This window comes from Sphaeramia orbicularis, chromosome 7, assembly GCF_902148855.1.
Source record: "Sphaeramia orbicularis chromosome 7, fSphaOr1.1, whole genome shotgun sequence".
NCBI classification, from domain to species: Eukaryota; Metazoa; Chordata; class Actinopteri; order Kurtiformes; family Apogonidae; genus Sphaeramia; species Sphaeramia orbicularis.
The window spans coordinates 29940419-29961547 of NC_043963.1; the positions used below are offsets into that span (position 1 = coordinate 29940419).

Below are 21129 nucleotides of genomic sequence, written 5' to 3' on the forward strand. Positions count from 1 at the left end.
AGTTAGCATCAAGCTTGTTAGTAGCTGCCTGCATTAGTGGTGGCAGGCGTCTTTCCGTGTCAGGTCCACGAACCCGACACAACACCGCCCTTTTCCGTCGGGGCTCAATCACTCCTCAAGGCAAAGAAAGCCAGTGTTTGGAAAGACGTTCTGTCTGAGACGTGTGTATTGTAGACGAGAGAGCCATGGCTTCACAGTCAATATTAGCGCGTTGTACCGCTAGCGGAAGCCGCGTCCTCTCCCAGAGAGGGGAGGGGGAGTGGGCGTGGACAGATGCGTTCATTTGCATACCCGGAAGCAGGCCCAGAAACAGCCTGTTCTGAGGAGGGCTGGTGAGAGTGACTTTTTTGAACGCTGAAACTCCGAAAAAAGCATGATTTTGGGGCGAACAAACTTAAATACTATGTTTTTGGGCTTCTGAGACCTATATGACGTGACTGAAAAATAGCATAATACGGGACCTTTGATGCTAATGAGGCTATTGCTGCTTTTTCCTTATAATGACTAGTTTGGACTTTGATTAAAATCTGCAGAACCAGTTGGTTAGATGTATGTTACAGATTTATGGCTGTACCTGGCAATATATTTTACCAGGTCTTCACCCCATCTAGAAGAAGTAATCATCTCTCACAGCTCTCATATGTGTACAGCATGGGAGGAACCTCTGAAACACATTCTTGTACTATTACTGGAGCATGGGGTGATAATAACTCTCCACATCTCAGTGTTCAGAATCCACCCTGCCACAGCTGTGGCTCATAGTGTAGATAATACCTACATTTACAATAAATGGCTGTTATTGGATTTGTATGACATTAGCATACGAAAGATGTGCCTACGTGCCTTGATAACAGATAATGTACATCAGAACATGAGGAAAAAACTTCAGGAGACATATGTGTACCTATGTGTTCCCCACATGCATCGCAGTACTCTGCATAAAGGGATTCAAAGCAGTTGCAGCAATGTGGCCGTCCATCCTTCATGATGTATCGCTGCCCGCCAAGGGTGGTCTCACACTCATAGCAACAGAAGTGCTTCATGTGCCAGTGCCTGCCCTCTGCCTCGGTGCATTCATCAGCAAAGATTATCTGCATGACCCAGACAATGAATTCATCAGCACAGACATTTTACACAGACAGACTCTGTAAATGGAGTTTAATGGAGGTTAGGAGTGAGTGGAAAATGAAAGGAGATTTTTAGTTGGGCTTAAATTAACTGTAAAATGGACTAATTGTCTTGATGAGTGTGGAACTTAAGGGCTCCATACTTGGTCTGTTTTTATTTTCTCATGCAATACTAGATGAAGGATATGATTGAGACTGGTTTCATGTAGAAAAAAAATACTCACAGTCTATGAATACAGCTGTTATAAGTCCTGCTTTCCTTCCATTAATTCTCTATAGATTGTTTTGTCTTATTTATTGTTACGTACACTAAAGCTGTATTCTGGTGTTACGTTTAACACTTTAACTAGGTGCAAGAACAATCAGTTGTATGGAGATATTTGTGTCATTTAAGAAAATCAAAGACAGTGAAATAAAATACTAATGACTCCAGTATCTGTCCAAACTGACATCTGTATAACTGCATGTCATTACACTGTAAGTAAACAAACCTTCCCAGACTTTAATTAGGGATGAGCACATTGGCCAAAGTTATTATTTTTATCTCAGGCCTGCTCGCCACACATTATGGTAGAAACAAGCGGACTCTGTGAGACATGGCAAGAATACTAAGACATCTTTTCACTTCAGACCAGTTTCAACCTCATCCAAGTCTCAGTGTTATGAACCATTCAGTGATTTCCAATCATGAGGGGCTCCAGGCCCAGATGGGCGCACCTCATCACAGGCACAGCAGCGGGGTTTCAGTCTCTCGGCATGATGCCGGCCACAGTAGACCTTGCCATCTTGGTAGAAGTAGATGAGATCCACCAGCAGCTCCTCACACATGCAGCAGACAAAGCAATGAGGGTGCCAACATTTTCCATGTCCCGCTCTTGCCGCAAAAACCACAATGTCCCCTCCGTTTATCTGACCCCCACACTGGAACCGAGAACAGGAGAAGAAAAATAAAGGAAACAAGAAAAAACACAAGAAGACAGAAAATGTATTAAGTACAGTTCAGTGAAGAGGGAGGGAAAAACGGTACCTCCTTTATCTCCTCAGGAGAGGAAAGAAAAGAGATGATACTTGAAATATGTGAAGACCAAAGTGTTTTTTCTATCTATTTGATGCAACATCAAAAATCTTCCCATGCAAAAAACAAAGAGCCACCATTTATGATTTCATTGAATTGTACAGATATAACCATTATCCTCTGAACTGAGATTAAAGGAGGGGAAATTGGAGAAATCCAGCTCTTGGTGTTACCTTATCACAGATGGCCCCATTGATGGTGAGGGGGAAAGGACGCACGCTCCCCCTGCCCAAGTTATCCTTCTTTCGTTGGTTGCTGAAAAGCTTTAGTTCTCGCTTCTCTTCCTCATCCAGCGCGTTGCAGTAACGCACCTGAATAACACAGGTCAACATAACTTTCAGTACCGTCATCTACAGGCTATTAATATTATGAGAAAATAAATCGGTTATTTATGCATAAATTAAATTTCATCATTCACCTCATTGTCATGCGGCGGGAGCTGGTGAAGCAGTTGTTTGATGCGGTATTTCTCTCCAGGACTGTTTATATAGGGAACCTTCTCTTCTGGTAAAGAGTTATAATACTGATGCACCTGAAACAAACAACATAAAGGCTTATAGTACTAAAACTGAACACAAGATCAATAGGTTAAGCTGAAAAGTGGTTTATATCGTGGTCAGCTGCCTGTGATTTTGAGGTGAATGTAGCCTACTTTGCATATTCTACCTCATTTCATTAATTCACGAAGACAGAGCTGCCCTAAGTGAAATTACTTTCAAATGCATTTATCATGGTTGTCATGCAGATAGAATGTGTTTATGTTTCGCCCTTCATCATTACTGCCCTTGGACATCAGCTTCTGGAGCTGACATGGGGCACAATGAGTTCAGTGCTGCTACAGCAGACACAGCTTTGAACAGGATGAGGCTCTTTAATTTTTCAACAGCTCATATTCAGATTGCTGAGAGGAAATCTCAGTTACCCATACTGCTGTGGCACTTACAATTCATGACGCAGTAAGACTTGATACCCATTGCCTGAACCTACCTTTGAATTTGCATGTGAATGGGTAAAATAGAGAAAAGCTTGATTGGTGATGAAGAAGTGAACCCTCATCAGATGGAAAGCAATCTTGCCATTTGTCTCTGATTTTCAGCAGAACAGTCTTTGACACAAAGCGCTCTAGTGTTCACTGCGGTGTAAAGATCTGTTTTGCTGAAGTTGTTGTGATCCAATTCAAATAATCAGTGGGGTGGAGTGCAAAGACAGAGGAAGTGAGACTATGAGTGCTCCTATGAATACTCCTCCATATAACACTACACCCCAATTGTTTTCTGCAGTGTGAAGACTACAGCAATTCTGACGATAGTTTTACCATGCAGTCATTTGAAATGAGGAACTTTTTTCCTTAACATTCCCTGTAAGAGCCAGTGTTTGCTTGGTCCATTCTGCTCTTTTGTATTAAGAGGAGAATATCTCTGGGACAGTCTCCAGCACAGGTGATAGAAGTGCTACCTAATGTTGGATACTGATGAAATGTAAAAATGCAATGTATACCATTAGGGATGCACCGATACCAACAAAAATATCGGGTATCGGGTCCGATACTCAGTGTGTGTACTTGTATACATACTCGTAAAAGTACTCCGATACAACCGCACCAATACCACTTATGGCAGCGTGACATGACAACGACAATAAAGCACATTTTCAAAAGGAACTAAGAACTGTAATGGTATTATTAAGTACTCATATCGGTACTTGGTATCGGCAAGTACTCAAATGTAAGTACTTGTACTTGTACTTGGTCTGGAAAAAGTGGTATTGGTGCATCCCTATATACCATCATTGACTTGGTGGAGGCATCCCAGTCCTCCTGAAAAAGCTCATTATAAGACAATAAAAACAGAACTACTGTTATTTTCATATTATTATATATGAATGGAAACATAATTACAACTATTATATCCCATTTTTGTATTTGCATCCACATAAATCCCCTTAAATCCTACTCACTGGAGCTTTGACTGATAAATAAGATGTGAACTAAATCAAACTATGGATATATTGTTGAATAGTCATTCACATTGCATGTGTTTTTCATGCCATGTGTCCTGTTAAATATTATCAAGCTGCAGAAATACTCAATTTAATAATAAACTGAAAATTATTTTTGTGGCATCTTCCCTTTCTAAGCATATGGTAAGCTCTACTTCAGTAAATCTTTTATAAACATTGAAAGAAAACATAGATAGAATAAGTAGAAAGGAATAGACATCTATAATTTCCCTGATTATGGAGTAGAAAAAATGTTTACCACTAACAACATGCTCTTCAATGCTAATATTTTCTGGGTTTTTTTAGTTTTTGAGTTTGTCCATAGACACTAACATTAGAGGAAATCTTTATTGCAGGAACTTGGGGAATAAAACATTTCACCATGCTAATCTCACTAGACTGAAACCTAATTGTCACATTTGACAACGATTGTGCAGAGAAACCAGAAGTGACAGGCTAAAAAATTATTACATTCAAGTGCATTAAAAAGACAACAGGCAGCTACAATTGCCTACACCTCCTGTTGGGGGAGAGAGGCTGTAGCCTCTTTCAGCATCCTGTCAAGATGGCTGACTGGAGAAAATGACTGTTATCAGCCCATCCTGTCATCTGTTAACAGAGCCCTAGGAGGCCTGTTGCATTGGAGTGCTGCACTTACTAAATAAAGACACAAGTGTTTACACCAAGAACCTTGTTTATCTTCTGTCAGAGCTGATGAAAACAATGAATCAAAATTAAAAAAAAAAAAAAAGTGTGGAAATAGCCCCTTCTGGATGGACTCAACTGATTACATTACTTTAGTCATGCATGCAATTAAAAAGTGTTTAAACTGCAAATGAGCTCAAACCTGAACACATAAACACACACTGCTGCACATTTTCTGACTGATTCAGTATTCACAGGCTCAAATTACTGCTTTTTCTGGGGTTTTAAATTTCCTACAGTTTTAATATTCTACGGAACAAACTGATGGTCAGTATGGCAAAAGGAGAATTAAATAGAAAAATTACAATATACATACTAAAGTGACACATTTATTCTCTATATTTATTAGAGAATGTTCTAATCAGTCAACTAATCTCTCTGTAGTTCCTTTTAATTATTTGGTTTATGGTTGTCATTCAGTCTGCCTGTGAACTTGGTTCTAACACAGCATTGGCTTCAACACTGACAGCTGAAAAATGTCCTTACAATTATTGTACCATGAAGGGCCTGACAGCAGTAATTTGTACGTCACCCCTGCCCTTTCCTCTCCACACTCCAACACAGAGGGGCTTAAAGCACCATAAAGGGGGTTTATAACCTATAATGATCCATTGTCTTGTTTTTCACATCAGTGAATTTTTCTATCTCAGACAGATTTATCATCCAAATAATTTAATTCGTCTGACCGATTCGGTTCAATTCGATACAGTCTGGCAATGCAGGATGAAAATAAGCATTAGCTAATGAAGCACTTGATGTTTCACAGTGATGAGAAAAGGCTGTCAGCTGTATGTGTGTGTTTGACATAAAGTGCGTCTGAAATGTGACTTGAATATATTGAAATACAAAGGGGAAATGTTGAATGCCTTCCTACCTGCTCAGGGCTGAGGCCGGGGGGAACCCAGGCATATTCCTCTAGTGCACACCCAGAGTCATCGTCAGAGGTGGAGTTCCTCTGGAAGTCGTACATCAGCTTGGTGATGGTCTTCTCCATCTCCAAAGACATGGCTGTCACAACATGCTCCTCCACACAAACCGGTGAAATGGACACAGGCTTCCCTGTCGACAATAAGGACAAGGCAACCAATATTAGCGTTTATAGAAAGACAAAATAAAATGAATCCTATGTACTACCTATGCTGATCATTACAGTGTGAAATTAACACCTTCTATCAGACACCACTGTCTGCTCATCAAGGCCAAACAATCTCCAACCACATTCTCTGCCCATTGATCTTGAATCACTGACAAACTTTTTGATGAAAACTGGAAACATGATTTAAAAAATACCCATTGAGAAAACTGGAAATTGATGTAACACATTATTCTGCATCCAAACCCTGTCCAAAAGATGTTTGGCAGATGTGTGCATAAACAGACATGGGTGTAAAAAAACTGATTAACAAAAAAACTACCACTACAAAAAACAAACACTGAGGAATAAAAGGAATGATAATCAAAGTTGAATGAAAAGTTGATGCATTGTGTCATTTTTGGTTATATTAGACATTATATTGTATTCAATTACAGATGGACCATTTGCAAAAGTCTGGGCCTATACTGATGTGGATATTCAAAACAACAATTTGCCATTGCCATGCAGATTAATTAAAGTTTATTTATTTATTTATTTATTTGTTTGTTTTTGTTTTTTCCCCTCAGCCAACTTCTGGTCACAGGGGTATTGTACTAATCATTTTGTCATCTGTCTATCTGTCTATTAAATGATGTAATCACATTATCTGAAGAATACATTGAAATATCTGCACCAAATTTATACTATAGATGCATCTTGGCATGGAGCAGAAGCCTGTTGAAAACAGTTCACCTTGACTTACTTTGCCAAGGTCAAATGTCATTAAATGGAGGCATGACCCCTTTGTTGGGGTGATACGTTTGCTTGAAACAGAGTTGTGCAGTTATGATATCTGAGTTCTTTCAAATATAAATATGTATGTAATAAGTTTCACACAATGACAAGCTAATCTAAATTATGGGGCAGTAACTTTCAACAGAATCTTACATTATATTTGGCTGAAGGGTATTAAAAGTGTGCAGCATGTTATGTTTATGTTTGCCCCCACTTTTGTGCAAGCAAAATCTTCATTACACATAAAATGGATTACCTTAATATTTTCCAATCTTTCAGCCCTTTATTACATTATCTTTGTAAGAGCATAAACTCAATTATACAAATTTTCTAAAAAGATTATATCGACTACTGACATCTGTGAAATGACATCACATGCTACTGTCTGATATCATTTAACAATACATTTTATTCATGATGCACTCTTTCTTTATTTTTCAGTATTTTAGGTATCTATAAATAAGAGGCAAAAAGAAATTTCTCTTGATTTGTATTTTAATATTATATGTTTGTGGATTTTGAGGTCTCAGTGGTAAACAGGTGAACTGTATCGACAGGGCGAACTGTTATGAGCAATATCCTTCTGCCTAGATGTCATATACGTGCAGGCAAACAATGTCAAATGGAACTTATATTAAAAATTGATGTACAGAATATAACACAGGGAGTGAGGTCTGTGTATATGCACTCTTATTTTTTACTTAAATGTATGGATTAGAGACCATTTCTGTGGCCTCCTCCTTCCTCCTGGCTATGATGAGAACAGCTGCACCTATGAATAATTAAAAGGACTAGGTATTGGCTGCTCAGCCAAAAGTTTGAGATAAAATGCAACTCATTTTGCAAGCAAGTGGAATATTTAGTGAGCAATGAGGCCAACACTGATTTCTGTTTACATCACATGGCTTGTTAGTTTGAAAGCTGATGAGTGGAGCGATATTAAGAGATGATTAGAGTGAAGTGGAGGAAACAATCATGGACACTAACAGTTATATGAGTTGTGAAAAATCCATAGTGATTGTCCTTAAACGTACTGAGGTTGAGGTGATATAATAGGTACAGTCTGACCTATGAGAAAATCCAGTGTTTTAATAACGAACACAGCGGATGAGGGTTTTTGTCTTCTTGGTTCGCAGGTCATAACAGCCGACATCTGAACGTAAACACCCCGCATGATGGTTTGTGTGAAAGTGTGAACAGGTCCTGACATTTTCGATTCAAAATGATTTCTCCTAAACTATCTTCTCTCTGGCAGTTTCAGACAGCAACACTATTTCCCACAGATAAGAAATCACAGAAAAACAGGGCTTAAGCAATAGCCAAGCAACAGCAGACATTTCCACAGACCGAGCCAGTGAGTCAGCTCCATCCAAGCAGAGCTGAGTACTGTTTATCTCTCTAAGATGGGCGCTGCTGATTCCTTTGTGAGGGCAGATCGCAGGTATGCAACCTTAAGCCTCTAGGCTGGCCTCGGGCTGTTCTTCATTAGAGCATGGAGGCTGCTGGGAAACTGCAGCCTGTTGCACTAGTTAGACCCTGGATTCATATGTGACTTATGTTGGTAAAATTAGACCCCAAACTAAAACTTTAACAACAAACATCAAAATCACATTCAACATGCATTCGCTTCTCCATTTTCAAAGGGCATCCTGCATTTGAATTACATATTCAGCTTTAATGGTGCTCAGTTTCACCATGTCTGTTTCACCTACCGCTTCCATCTGCCACCAGTGTTTCTGCTAAGCTAGGCTAAAGCTACATCCATCTGAAATCTGCATCAAGGTGTGTTTCCAAGTAGTTTTTAAAGGAAATTATGCATTTAGCCAGTCTGTATGAGCAGAAAGACCGCAAAAGACAAAAGAATAAAAAATTGTGTTCTATTATTGTATCAGTGCATTTATGTTATATGGACGGTTCTGCTTATTGTATTGTGGAGAAAATGTTCACAACATGAATGAATGAATGAATTTCTTATATTTTTGTTTGGTTTGGTTTTCATCAATCATTGCACTTAGCACAATAATTATCATAAGCATAAAAACCAAAAAAGGAATAGGCTAGAAGCAAAAGCTTATTTTTTTTGCCTGTCCTTTTCACCTGATACACTGCTTACATTAAACATGCTGCAACTGTTAATGAAATGCAAAGCTATAAGCCCTTTAGTTTTGCTGAAGTTTGGGGTTTTGTGTAGCTACAAATACCTCATCTTCAATGGGAGATATGTTCTATGTGGGATGTACTTAATGACTATATCATGAACAAGGGTACAAATTCAGATGTAATTTTTTTAAGTGAGTAGCGTTAATGATGTTCTGATAAAGAGTGAATTTAATTCTATTTATACAGAGTTTATCAGCACTAAAAGTCTTCAGTTTTCACCTGCAGGAGTCTGTGTGGTTTGATATTTCCTGACAGTTTTCTGAACCCTTGTACGTTTTTATCTTTCAACTGAAAATGTATCCAACTTCAGAAAAATATCCCGATATAAGTACATTTCTCCATTCAGGCTAAACATCTGATATTATTTTTTGCTCAAATTTCCCAACCCTACTGGAAACCATTTGGCATCACACCCTCCTCTTCTTGACCTTGATTATGCCATGCATCTGTTCTTGAAGGACAGGACACACACTGAGATGGATCCACAAAAGCAGCTTACTGCTTTTGTGGCCACTTAACGGGTGCAAATGAGACAAATACGTAATATGCAATTCAATATATTAACCCACAAAAGGCAGAACTCCCCGTAAACTGCTCTGCCAAGCAAATAGTGTCAAGTGTGTCTGTCCTATTTGCAGGGATGTAAATGACAAAATATCTATAAATTCAGCACAAAATATGTGCCTGTTTTATGAAACAAAGCCCTGTTGCTAAAAACATAAAACTCACAAAAGTTTTAATTAAAGATGTTTATCAGCATCACTGGTCAAAATTCTCTCTATTCTTTCAGTATATTGTAAGTCAAGTGGTCTGACATGTCCCAAAACCAGTTTCCGTAACTGAAGATCAGACTGCCAGGGCCCCCGCTTTGGTCTGCTGTCCGATCCACAAAGCACCGGACCCTTCTGCTTCCCCCTGCAGGTGGTGAGCCTACAGGAAGACAGGTCCATGTCTCCAGCTCAGGCTGGGCCTGACCGGACCCTGTGGGCAATGGTACAGCCACCAGGTGCTAGGCCACCAGGCCCTCGGCCACGGGCCCCAACCCCAGGCCTGGCTCCAGGCCCCAGGCCTAGCTGACATGATCTTGTTCGCAAGTGAGGGTAGGATGGAGCAGGAAATCGACAGGTGGATCAGGGCGATGTCTACAGTGATGCAGACGCTAAACAGGTCTGTTGTGGTAAAGAGGGAGCAAAGCCAAAAGGCAAAGCTTTCGATTTACTGGGCGCTCACCTATCACTTACATTCCGACCCTCACCTATGGTCATGAGCTCTGGGTAATGACCGAAAGAACAAGGTTGCGAGTACAAGCGGCCCAAATGAGTTTCCTCTGCAGGGTGGCCGGGCTCACCTTAGAGATAGGGTGAGGAGCTCGGACATCTGGGAGGGACTCGGAGTAGAGCCGCTGCTCCTCCATGTTGAGAGGATCCAGTTGAGGTGGTTTGGGTTTTGACAAATAGGAGGATTAAATGCATGACAACTGCTGTTCAGACACATCTCTACTGTGTCTAAATGGCTTCACTTTGAAATGACACATCACATCATGTGTCTTTATATTTATTCTTTTGATTTTGATGAGAGGAGAGTACATCAGAAGGAAGGCGTGGATTTTCTAATTCTGTGATGTTTTCCTCTTCATAATGGCTTCTGCAGCTTTAATGCCTCTTCAAAGCTGGTTTTAACTCCATACAAAATAACCGTCCTCACTCACTCTTGCCGTCTCTCATTATTTCTTCGAATCTACGAGTTTGTGAAGGTTAAATAACATGATAAATGATATTAAAATTAAACTCAATGGGGTATCAGGTGGCTTGTCCCAGACTTTCAGCTTCATAAAAATACAGATGTCTTGATGTCTTGTGCTGATGGTTTATTGCAGATACTTCATCTACTGTAATAAAGTGTGAATGTAACAACTGCACAACACACAGTATTAATGACCATCACATCCTGAGCAATCTAGTTTTATAATGTAGTTACAGCTGCTGCGCCAAGTGTGTAAACTTGCATAGCTTCTTGTTTTTTTCCACGTTAAAAATGGTGGTCTATGGTTTCAACTACTGTGTGATGCTGCTGCCAGCTGTGAGTATCAAACAGAACATCGATACTAATGTTTGTCTGAGATACATTTAGTAACATTTTAACATTATATTGAGATTCACACATTCATAGAACCCGTTTCAGAACAGAACCATTTATAGACACTGCAGTGATATTATTGACAGGAAATACCACAGAAGCAAAAAACTGAGCGATGGATTTTGATTTTTGAGAGCTCTGTGTGTGTCTATCACTAAAGACATTTAGGCCATGTCCACACGAAACCACATCTTTTCCTATCTGATCTTTTTCTGTGTCGTTTTCAAAAAAGTGTTCTGTAAACATGAAGAAAATATCTATGTCCACATGAAACGACTGAAAACGACTGAAAATGATATAGTATAAATGCCAGGCCTGTATGTGGCGTTGTAATACTCTCGCAAAAAATGAAGAAGACATGGAGGATGCGCATAAACTTTGCTTGGTTCTACCGGGTCTGATCCAATATTACCTCCTGGTTGCCCCTCTCTGTGGTAGATCCAAGAGCAGGAAGTGAATATTGTTAGCTATGGTTGTTTGTTGCTCATTGTAATGACAGAGTAGGTGAAGATTCTGATTCTGTATTTTCAATAAGCTCAATAGCTGTTGTAACACGAGCACTACTCTGTAGTCCACTGTTGTTGTCGTTGTAGTGAAGTAGCATCTTGCTTCTGAAGTGAAAGGTTAGAGAGGTGGGGCTATGACATCATCATTTTAGAAAAGTTGCTGTTTGGTCGTACGGACAAAGACGTGAAACCGGCATTTTCAATTTTATCCACTCTGGGACCTCATTTCAAGAAGTTGCCATTTCAGTGACAGAAAAATGACAGTTTTGTGTGGACGAAAGGCCTATCTGATATAAAACTTTTACAGATACGACTGAAACCGTCTCCGTATGGACTTTTTAACTCTCTGCAGAAAGGCCTGAAACTAAGAGGCAAAACAAGGGCAAATTGCCTTCCTATGTAAACCAACGTGACGTGTTTTTGTCAATGTGTTATTAGTGCAAAACGTTTTCAAGATACGTCCTTAAAAGAGAGCAGATCATGGTCACAAATATAATGCTATTCACAGAACTGTTAGCAGGTGCAGGCTTTCTTATTGTCATATTTACTTAAATTACAGGAACATTTTCAAGACTTTGGAAATGAATTGGTGGAAACATACTGCAGTAATGACACAAATTAAAATATTCCATCTTCTGAATTATCTCAGAAAGACCCACTGCTACTTTTGTGTTTGTTCTCAAATTAATGTTTCTCTCTATTTAACCTTTCTTAAGAGATTTATCACCATTTATCATAATATTATACTCCCCATTTTGCATTTTCTTCAGTGAAAATCAGGTATTTTCCTATATTTATTTTACTGATCATGTATTTTAATCATTATGCTGAGATTACATTTGAGGGTTATCATACCAAAAACAGAGAAAACTTGGGGAAAAGGGACTTTTTCAGGAAAATATATCATTAACTGAACATAATCCAAGTGTGTCAATCCACTGTCATTGATCCAACTCCATGGGTTTTACTGGTGAATCAATGTTATAGAAGATGACGGCGTTTCCACGGTAACTACGGAGCCTCTGAACGTCCAAATGAAAAGATGACAAACTGCATTTTACATTAAATATTTACATGGATTGATAGGATTACTGGCTCTAAAGTTATTAAACATTTTAAATCAGTAGATGCTTTTGGTCACTGGCGTATATTTGGGTCTTTATGGGTTAATGTGAGAAGGGAAATCAACAACCCTCTATATTCTGTACCCTTTATAGTAGGGCTGTGCAATTAATTGAAATTCAATTACGATTTCGATTATTACACGCAACGATTACAAAAATTATGTAATCGAGAAAAAACGATTATTAATTTTGAGTTGTTTTAATTCACGCGCACGCAAGCTACCATGAGCTGCTCTGCCCCGCCCCCCTCTAAGCTACTGCTGCCAGCTAGCCGGCAGGTCCACCCCAAGAGGAAAGTTGTACCTAGCGGTCTGGAAAAATAGCAGGAGAATCACAGCAGAAGTGCTTGGTAAACAAAAAGGCAAGTCAAATTCAATTGTATGGAATTACTTTGGGTTTGATGAAGAAGACGAAGAGCAAAAACACATCACGTGCAAAAAGTGTTTCGTAGTTGTGTCCGCACCGACCGATAACACAACAAACCTTTTTAACCATCTAAAGTTTAACCACTGCGACCTTGATCATAATCTTATGAAAAACTAAAACACATAAAAACAACTCCGTCTACAATTTTGTCCACAATGCAATCTTCAGTCTCCGAATCTCTTTACGCTGCAACTCCTGTATTAACCTAACCCTAACCCTAACCCGTATAACCCTAACGTGCGTATTCTAGATGGCTGATGTATACAGAAGGCCTGAACTGAAACCTCACGGCACGCCACTGAATTTACTATGTTTCATACTACATTGAACATACTTGAATTTATAATTTGCACTTTACATGTTTTTTTTTTTTTATATATTGCTACAGTTCTATGGCAAGTCTATAACAGTTTAATTACAGTGCACTATTTGTTTACAAAAGGAAACATACTTGAATTTACAGTACACTTATTTGCATTCAAAGATTTTTTTGTTTCGTACAAAAGTGAACATACTTTGTTTTAGTGGTTAAAAGCTTTATTTATGTTTAAAGAGTATATTTTACATTGTTTTGCAAGAAAAAAAATAAACAACTTTAAGGTTAACAAATAATCGTTTTTAATAATCGTGATTTCAATTATTGCTAAAATAATCGTGATTATTTTTTTTTTCTATAATCGAGCAGCCCTACTTTATAGGAAACATTTTTGGGGTTTGTAGAATAACTTTTCTCCTAATTTATGTAAGTAAGAGTCATTCTCTTTACACTGAGTAAAAATACGGTTGAAGTTGTGAAAATAATTTTGATACACATGTTGCTACATCAAGGAAATGACAGGATTGCTGAGTGCACCAGTGCTTCGGTGAATGGTCCCTTCACTCTTTACTTATTAAGACGTACTGTGAATTATTAGACCAAGGGACAGATTTTGTGTCAAACTGTTGAAATGTAGTGTGTAGTCCCAATACGTAACTTTTGACTGAATCCACTTTCAGCTGGTACAGAAGGCTGATGATGAGTGTGACTTTTTGACGTAATACACACTCGCCAGGCTGAGTGGTTAGTCATAACGCGCGCACACACACACACACACACACACACACACACACACACACACACACACACACACACACAATACTCTGTTCTTCCCCAGCAACACAAGTAGAGAGGAGAGACAAGTTGTGAACTTCTGTTTCCTGGAGGAGGCACACTTTTGGGTTATTCATGCCACAAAAAATGCAAATAAATATAGGCAACAAATAATTCATTCATTTTTGACATTTTTGCGTTCCTCTTTCTTTCTTGTCTCTTCATGTGTATCATTATAAATAATCCAATGTCTGCTTAGTGTGTTTTTTGTATCAAAGTTTAATATATTTTATTTAATGGAAACACATTCAGGAGAGTGTGGAAGCATATTCACTGAAATGATCAAAAAAAAGTATAGAACTCACCTCAGGATCACTGTCAAGTAATTAACAAACAACACATTCTGCAGCACAAATGGGTAATCAGATACCATATGCAGTACAGAAAGATTGCAGATTCTCTTTCAGAACTAATCAATACACCTTCATCCATAAGAAGAACTAATCAGTGAAATCACATGGAGGAGTGGCTAGCTCTAATTAAAACCTAAAGACTCCCCACCTTCTCAAAATGTAGCCCACAGTGATTACAAATGTCTCCTGATCTGTCAACACTTTCCCCCAGTTTTGAGTCAGTATTTGACCTTTAAACTGTGATGAGATTCTAATTATCATCAGTGACATCAGAGACTCTGAGATAAAAGTGAATAGCTCGATCATTGATTTGACATTTGTCTCCACAAGAAGGGCGAGATATTATGTGCCAAAATCTTATCTTTGTATATTTAATGATTTAAAGTGTGATGGTAATGAAGATGTGAACAAGAATGATAACCCCTCTCCGCGACTTTAAAACGCAAGCATAAATTAACTGTATTCAAACTCTACAGACAGACACTTACTGCTACCACATCTAACATGTTTTCACACTTCGAGCTGCAGTTTTCAAACGATAACACTTTGCGATGACCTTCCTTTCAGGTCAAAGAAATTCACTTAGTCATAATCGGTAATAGGTAAAGCCTGGAAAATGGTACTTTTATGTGGAACAAAAAATTATCTAATAACTGAAACTGTTATTACATAGAAGTAGGATTCTTATTTGAGCTAGGTAGAGTGAAAAGTACTGAGAAAGGCAGGCAACTCATCTAAAGCGTACCTCAGTGAAGCAGCAGTCTGCCGACTCTAGGTCAGTTGGAAAACTCTGCAAGTTGCCGTGGCAACAGATTGGTGTGCATAGTCGTGAACAACACCCTTTTACTAATGTCTGAAGAAATGTATGATTTTTTTAAATGATTCGCCAAAACAGCACAAACAGATGGAGAGCAGTAATATTTTATTTTGATCGTCGTCACTGTGAAGCATTAATTTCAGTTTTCTTTTTTCACATTATGCAGGGTTATATAATAGATAATACCCGCTGTAGGCATATCATGTTTTACAGATCATAAATCATCACTGAAACTGAATTTAGTTTAACCATAATTTGCCTCTCCCTCAGTTAGATCCAATTAACAGTGTCTTAATTTAAACATAAATTAGCAGAGATTAATCAACATCTCTGAGCCAGAGGAGAGAAGATCTTCACAACAAATTGGTTCATTTTCAGAACAAAGAGAAGAGCATTAGCATATAAATTCACAATCGCTCCGGTTTCAGTGAAAGTAAATGTTCCTGAATATGTGCGCTCTCAGGAAACAGAAGGAGATGAAAAAACAGAGAAACAATAGATAGAGGGCTGTAGATGCAGTGTTAAGAGCAACGCTTTTCCTTTTTCACGTGTCATGCTTCACCCACCTCCCTCCTTCCTCCTCCCATCCTCATGTGCCTCTGACAGGCTCTGTGTGGGTGTGCATGAGAGAAAGAGAAGGAGAGGGAGTGATGGAGAGAAAAAGCTCTTATTTATGTAAAAGCTGACATGAGAGGAGGTGCTCGGCTGAAGCACAGAGCCTGACCGAGGCTCTATTAACTCTTCACAGTGAGAGGAGCGCCGATCAAAATCATCTACATATGCTCACCATGACAGTAAAACAGCAAAACTAGGATTTAAGCTTCTTATCCATTATGGCTTATAGTATGTAATAACAATTCTATACGTCAGTCAAATCCTCTGCTTTTGTCTACTAAAGCATCAGTGCACATATAGTCTTATCATGCTACATTTAATTATCCACATAAACTGGCTCTGAATAAATAAATTTCACCCCAAATATAAAATCTTTTAAATTAATCTGTCTTTCTCCTACTGTATCCTCCGTACATGAGTGGCACTGAACAGGATAATAATTGTCTCAACAGGTTCTTGGTTGTCTAATCTCTTGTAGACAATGATTTAATTGTAAACAAACACTGCGAGGAATTGTTTTCCCACATACAGTCATTAATCATGTTTTGTCTGTTTTGGACACAGCTGCAGCAACGTGGCACGCTGAGCTGTTCAGGATCTGTTAATGGTGTTAAACTGTTTTTAATGTGCATTAAAAACAAACTAGTCACTAAAATCCGATGCAGCAGACTAGTCATGTCATTCACTTCTCTGTCTTAGTAATGACAGTACTTTACTTCCTTCAACAGCATCACCTTCTCCAAGACTCGGCCCATCTGATGAAATATTAAAGCTGGAGAACAGTAGGAAGTTTGAAGCATTTCACTCACACATTTTTCCTTACTCTGTGTATGTGTGGTTATATATGAAGTCTTAAAGCTAAAGGAGATGTAGTGTTTTTTTTTTCACCTCCAAGCTTGTGGTGGCCCATGTTTTACACAACTGTGAAACATAAAACACTTGCAGAGTATTCCCCTGGGCGATTGGAAGAATTGTGGCAAACAAATACATGATATAACACAGTAAAGAAAGGTCAGTAATTTAAAAATTGAAATGCAAATCCATTTGGCGAGTCAGTAGCAGTGAAAACATGAAAAAAAAGAAAAGAAAAAAACTGAGAAACTGCATGTTTGAAAACAAAACAAATTATTTTCTGATCTAATGTCCTGGGTATCCTGTTATCAGCCAATTCTTATTCATTTACACATACAGCCAAAGCAATCACATACTGGCGACTGCAAATTATACAAGACAATGCTAAACCTATACATACTGGATAATTAACAGCTTACATTTTCCATTATTTGCTCGAGTGATAAAATATGCATCAACAAAATCTGTTTACTGTAGTACGCTTTTTCACTATATGTTATGAAATATAACTACAGCGCATGGATTTTCTCTAACTATTGTGGAACACTCATTTGTCCTATTTGTTTTTCATGTCTTCTTTAACCCATAAAGACCCAAATGTCCACTGTCGACCAAAAGCATCTACTGATCTAAACTCTTGATCCACTAATCTTATCAATACATGTAAATAATTGGTGGAAAATACAGTTTGTTGTCTTTTCATGGTCATCAGAAATGACTCATTTGGATGTTCAGAGGCTCCGTAGTTACTGTAGAAACACCATCATCTACAACATTGATTCACCAGTAAAACCCATGGAGTTTGTTCAATGACAGTGGATGGAGACACTGGGTTTATGTTCAGTTAATGCTATATTTTACTGAAAAAGTCACATTTTCTTCAGTTTTTTTCTGTTTTGATGTAATAACCTTTGAATTTACTCTGCACTTTTATGAACATCTACATGATGCTACATGATACAATTAAAGATAGGAAAATGGATAATTTTCACTGGAAAAAATGCAAAATTCAGAGAATAAATTGTGATAAATCCCTTAGAAAAGGTTAAATAGAGAGAAAAATTCATTTGAAAACTGCAACACAATTCACACTGGGTCCTTATGGGTTCAAAAAGGAGAAAAAAAACCTGAAGATGTTGTAGAATCAGAGGGTTTGGTTATTATTTACATTATACATAGATTATAGTTTAGAATTTACCGATAATACTGGCTTAAACTGACTGCCTTATTAAGAATGCTTTCATCAACTGAAATCCATCATTCTGGCTCCCAAAGCTACACTAGGATACTAATTTGTTGGCTCATCCCATTCCTCAATTACATAATCGACTGATCTAATCAATTTTACGGGACAACAGATGGATGAAATCTGGTACCATCCTTTGCACCTACCATTTTCCTGATGCAAACAGCTCAGTAGGCGCAGCTTAAATTGACATTCAAAGCTGACACACCCAAACGCTGACAGAAATGTACCACAATAAATCTTCAGGAATGATAAAATAAGATATTAGATATCCTTAAATTGTCCCCTCGGGGAAATTTGGCTTGGGCTGTAATGCTACATATGGCAGCACTGGCAAAAAAAAAAAAAAAAACAGCAACGTAATACAAATATAATCCAATAGGACATAGCCAGACAGTACAACACTGCATCAGGACACAATAATACATGCATAAAACAACACTAGGATAGAATTTTCCTTTTGAATGTAGAAGTATATGTAATATATTGTATATTTCTTGTAATGTTCCAAATGTATAGTTGCTTAAACTGTAAATAAAAAAAAAAAAAAAAGCAAACTCTAAGGACATTTTGCTAGGCTCACAGTGGCACAACAGAGCACTGTGGGCAGGAGTGAAACAGTAACCTACTGCTCCACTGACCTGGGTGTGTGAGTCTCCCTGCTGGATTTGCAACAGACCAAAACATCAACTCTTGGCCATTTCCCTCCCCTGCTGCACTCACTGTTATGCACAGTTAATGACAATAGTAATAATAAGCTTGAAGACATACATACATGCACATGAGACTGCCTACGCACTGACAAGATGCTCAAATTTACAGCCTTTGTACTCGTCCAATAAAGGCAGAATCATCTCACGCAGCAGGTAACGAGCACGCCAAAGAAGAGCAACCCTCCATACAGCATAATAGCACAGGAGTCTGTCTCCATGGAGTCTGATGGGTTGAGTAAATACAGTAACCCTTGCCCAGCTCTCTCAGATGTGTACCCATGTAATGAAAGCAAGAACTCAATAATAGCATGGAAACCAAGCAAGAGGCACAACAGGAAATATGCCATTCATTTATCTAAATGTTGGAATACAGATGCAGAAGACGACAAAGTAGTTTGTGTGTGCTTGTTAAGGGTGAGCGAGGATACCATAGACCACTGAGAAAATAGATTCATTTGTAAGATTAGCTCCCACTGAGAGGAAGAGAAATTCAGTCTTTTGAGATGCATTTTTTCTAATCAAATTCAGCATCCTTCATTCTACCATCTCTCATTTCTCTATCCTCTCTTAATCCTAATGCGCACAGAAGGGAGGTGTTCATGTGTTCAATGGCCCACTGTGGTCTGTGTGGAAAATCATTATCAAGGACGTTCATAAACACAGCCAATGCACCACTACCCTGCAACACATTTCTGCAATTTCTGCAGTAAAAAATTACAGTAGCTTCTTGTTCTAACAATTTACAAGGTGTAACTGTATATTGCAATGCATTATGGGTAAAAAAAAATATTTACCGTTACTTCAAGCATTTGTTCACAGTATCACATTGTAAAATTACAGGATAGTTGTGTTTTCACTTGGTACTGACTGTAACCAATACAAACAAGTGGTGCCAGGCACAACAAACCCCACTCCTTGCACGTGTTGTATCTTATTATGTCAGCATATTAATTGCCTCTATATATGTGCTGAGTTTGAAGTAAAGCGAAACAAAATTGATGTTTTTATAGATATTTGAAATTTCACCCATTATAAGTAAATGGGAGCGGAAAAAAAGACTGTTTGACCTGCTTTTCCCAAAATGTAACCACATCTATTGTGGGTCACTGGCAATCTATACACCCAATTTGGTATGAATTAAACCAATTGTTTTGCTACCACAGACATTGAAAATGTCGCCCATTATAAGTACATTGGGGGGAAAAAAATATAGTAAAAATTCATTTACAAAATTGAAACTTTGATCTATTTTTCCCAAAATGTAATGACATCTATTTTGTGTCACTGGCAACCTATAAACCTAATTTGGTATGAATTCAACCAATAGTTTTGCTGCTAGTGTTAACAAACAAAGAAACAAACCAAACCAAAAACAATAACCCTTGCCTCCCCTTGGGGGGCAGGGTAATTACAATTACACACAGTTAGTATTAGAAGGCATGAAAGAGGACATGAAGGCAAACACGGGGGAGCAAACTCGACATCCATCAATAAAGTGTAAGTAAGACAATTATTAGCCCCCAAAATTAAAATGTGATTCAAGTAGTAACTTCATGCAATATAATTTGACCATGTAGATGTCTATTTTAACTCAGTGTGTAATATAGACATGTCAAAACCAGCATTTTAGTAAGAATGTTTCTTGATTTGTTTGAGTGTATGACAGCGTATTAGAGCCACATAAGAAAAAAAAAAAAAAACGCTTGTCACTACGAGAATAAAGTTATTTAACAAGAATAAAGTCGTTATTTAACGAGAATAAAGTCATAGTTTTAAAAAACTCATTATTTAACCAGAAAAAAGCTGTTATTTAACGAGAATAAAGTTATTTAAAAAAAAAAATCATTATTTAACAAGAATAAAGCTGTTATTTAACGAGAATAAAGTCATTATTTTTTTAAAAAAATCATTATTTAACAAGAATAAAGTCATTATTTAACGAGAATAAAGTCATTATTTAACAACAATAAAGTCGTTATTTTATGAGAAAAAACTCATTATTTAACGAGAATAAAGTCGTTATATTTCGAGAATAAAGTCATAATATAATGAGAAGTTGTATCTACTCATTGATGTAGAACTTGGAACATTTAGTGCAGTTCTCCTTTCATTTGGGGGTTACGCACAACTGCCAAATACTGAGTCTATCCTCCATCAACACATTAGTCTAAGGACTTTGAAGAGAGTTTGCACACATTTGGGTTTGTTGTAAGAACTGAACTGATTTGTAGCAAATTGCCTTTTTTATGGAGGAGA

The 21129-nt window shown here is 37.9% G+C and overlaps 1 protein-coding gene across 4 annotated transcripts in view; it reads right to left on the bottom strand.

Annotated features, from left to right (window-relative positions):
• LOC115422887 (prickle-like protein 2) overlaps window positions 1-21129 on the bottom strand; it is a 38542-nt gene that overhangs the window by 4250 nt on the left and 13163 nt on the right. For all 4 annotated transcript variants that reach the window (XM_030139501.1, XM_030139503.1, XM_030139502.1 and 1 more), the window contains exons 2-6: window positions 5780-5964; window positions 2621-2734; window positions 2376-2513; window positions 1845-2048; window positions 905-1091 (exon numbers count right to left, since the gene is read on the bottom strand). In XM_030139501.1, coding sequence (XP_029995361.1) covers window positions 905-1091; window positions 1845-2048; window positions 2376-2513; window positions 2621-2734; window positions 5780-5911 — 775 coding nt within the window. In that variant the 5' untranslated portion in view covers window positions 5912-5964. The remainder of the gene's footprint in view (window positions 1-904; window positions 1092-1844; window positions 2049-2375; window positions 2514-2620; window positions 2735-5779; window positions 5965-21129) is intronic.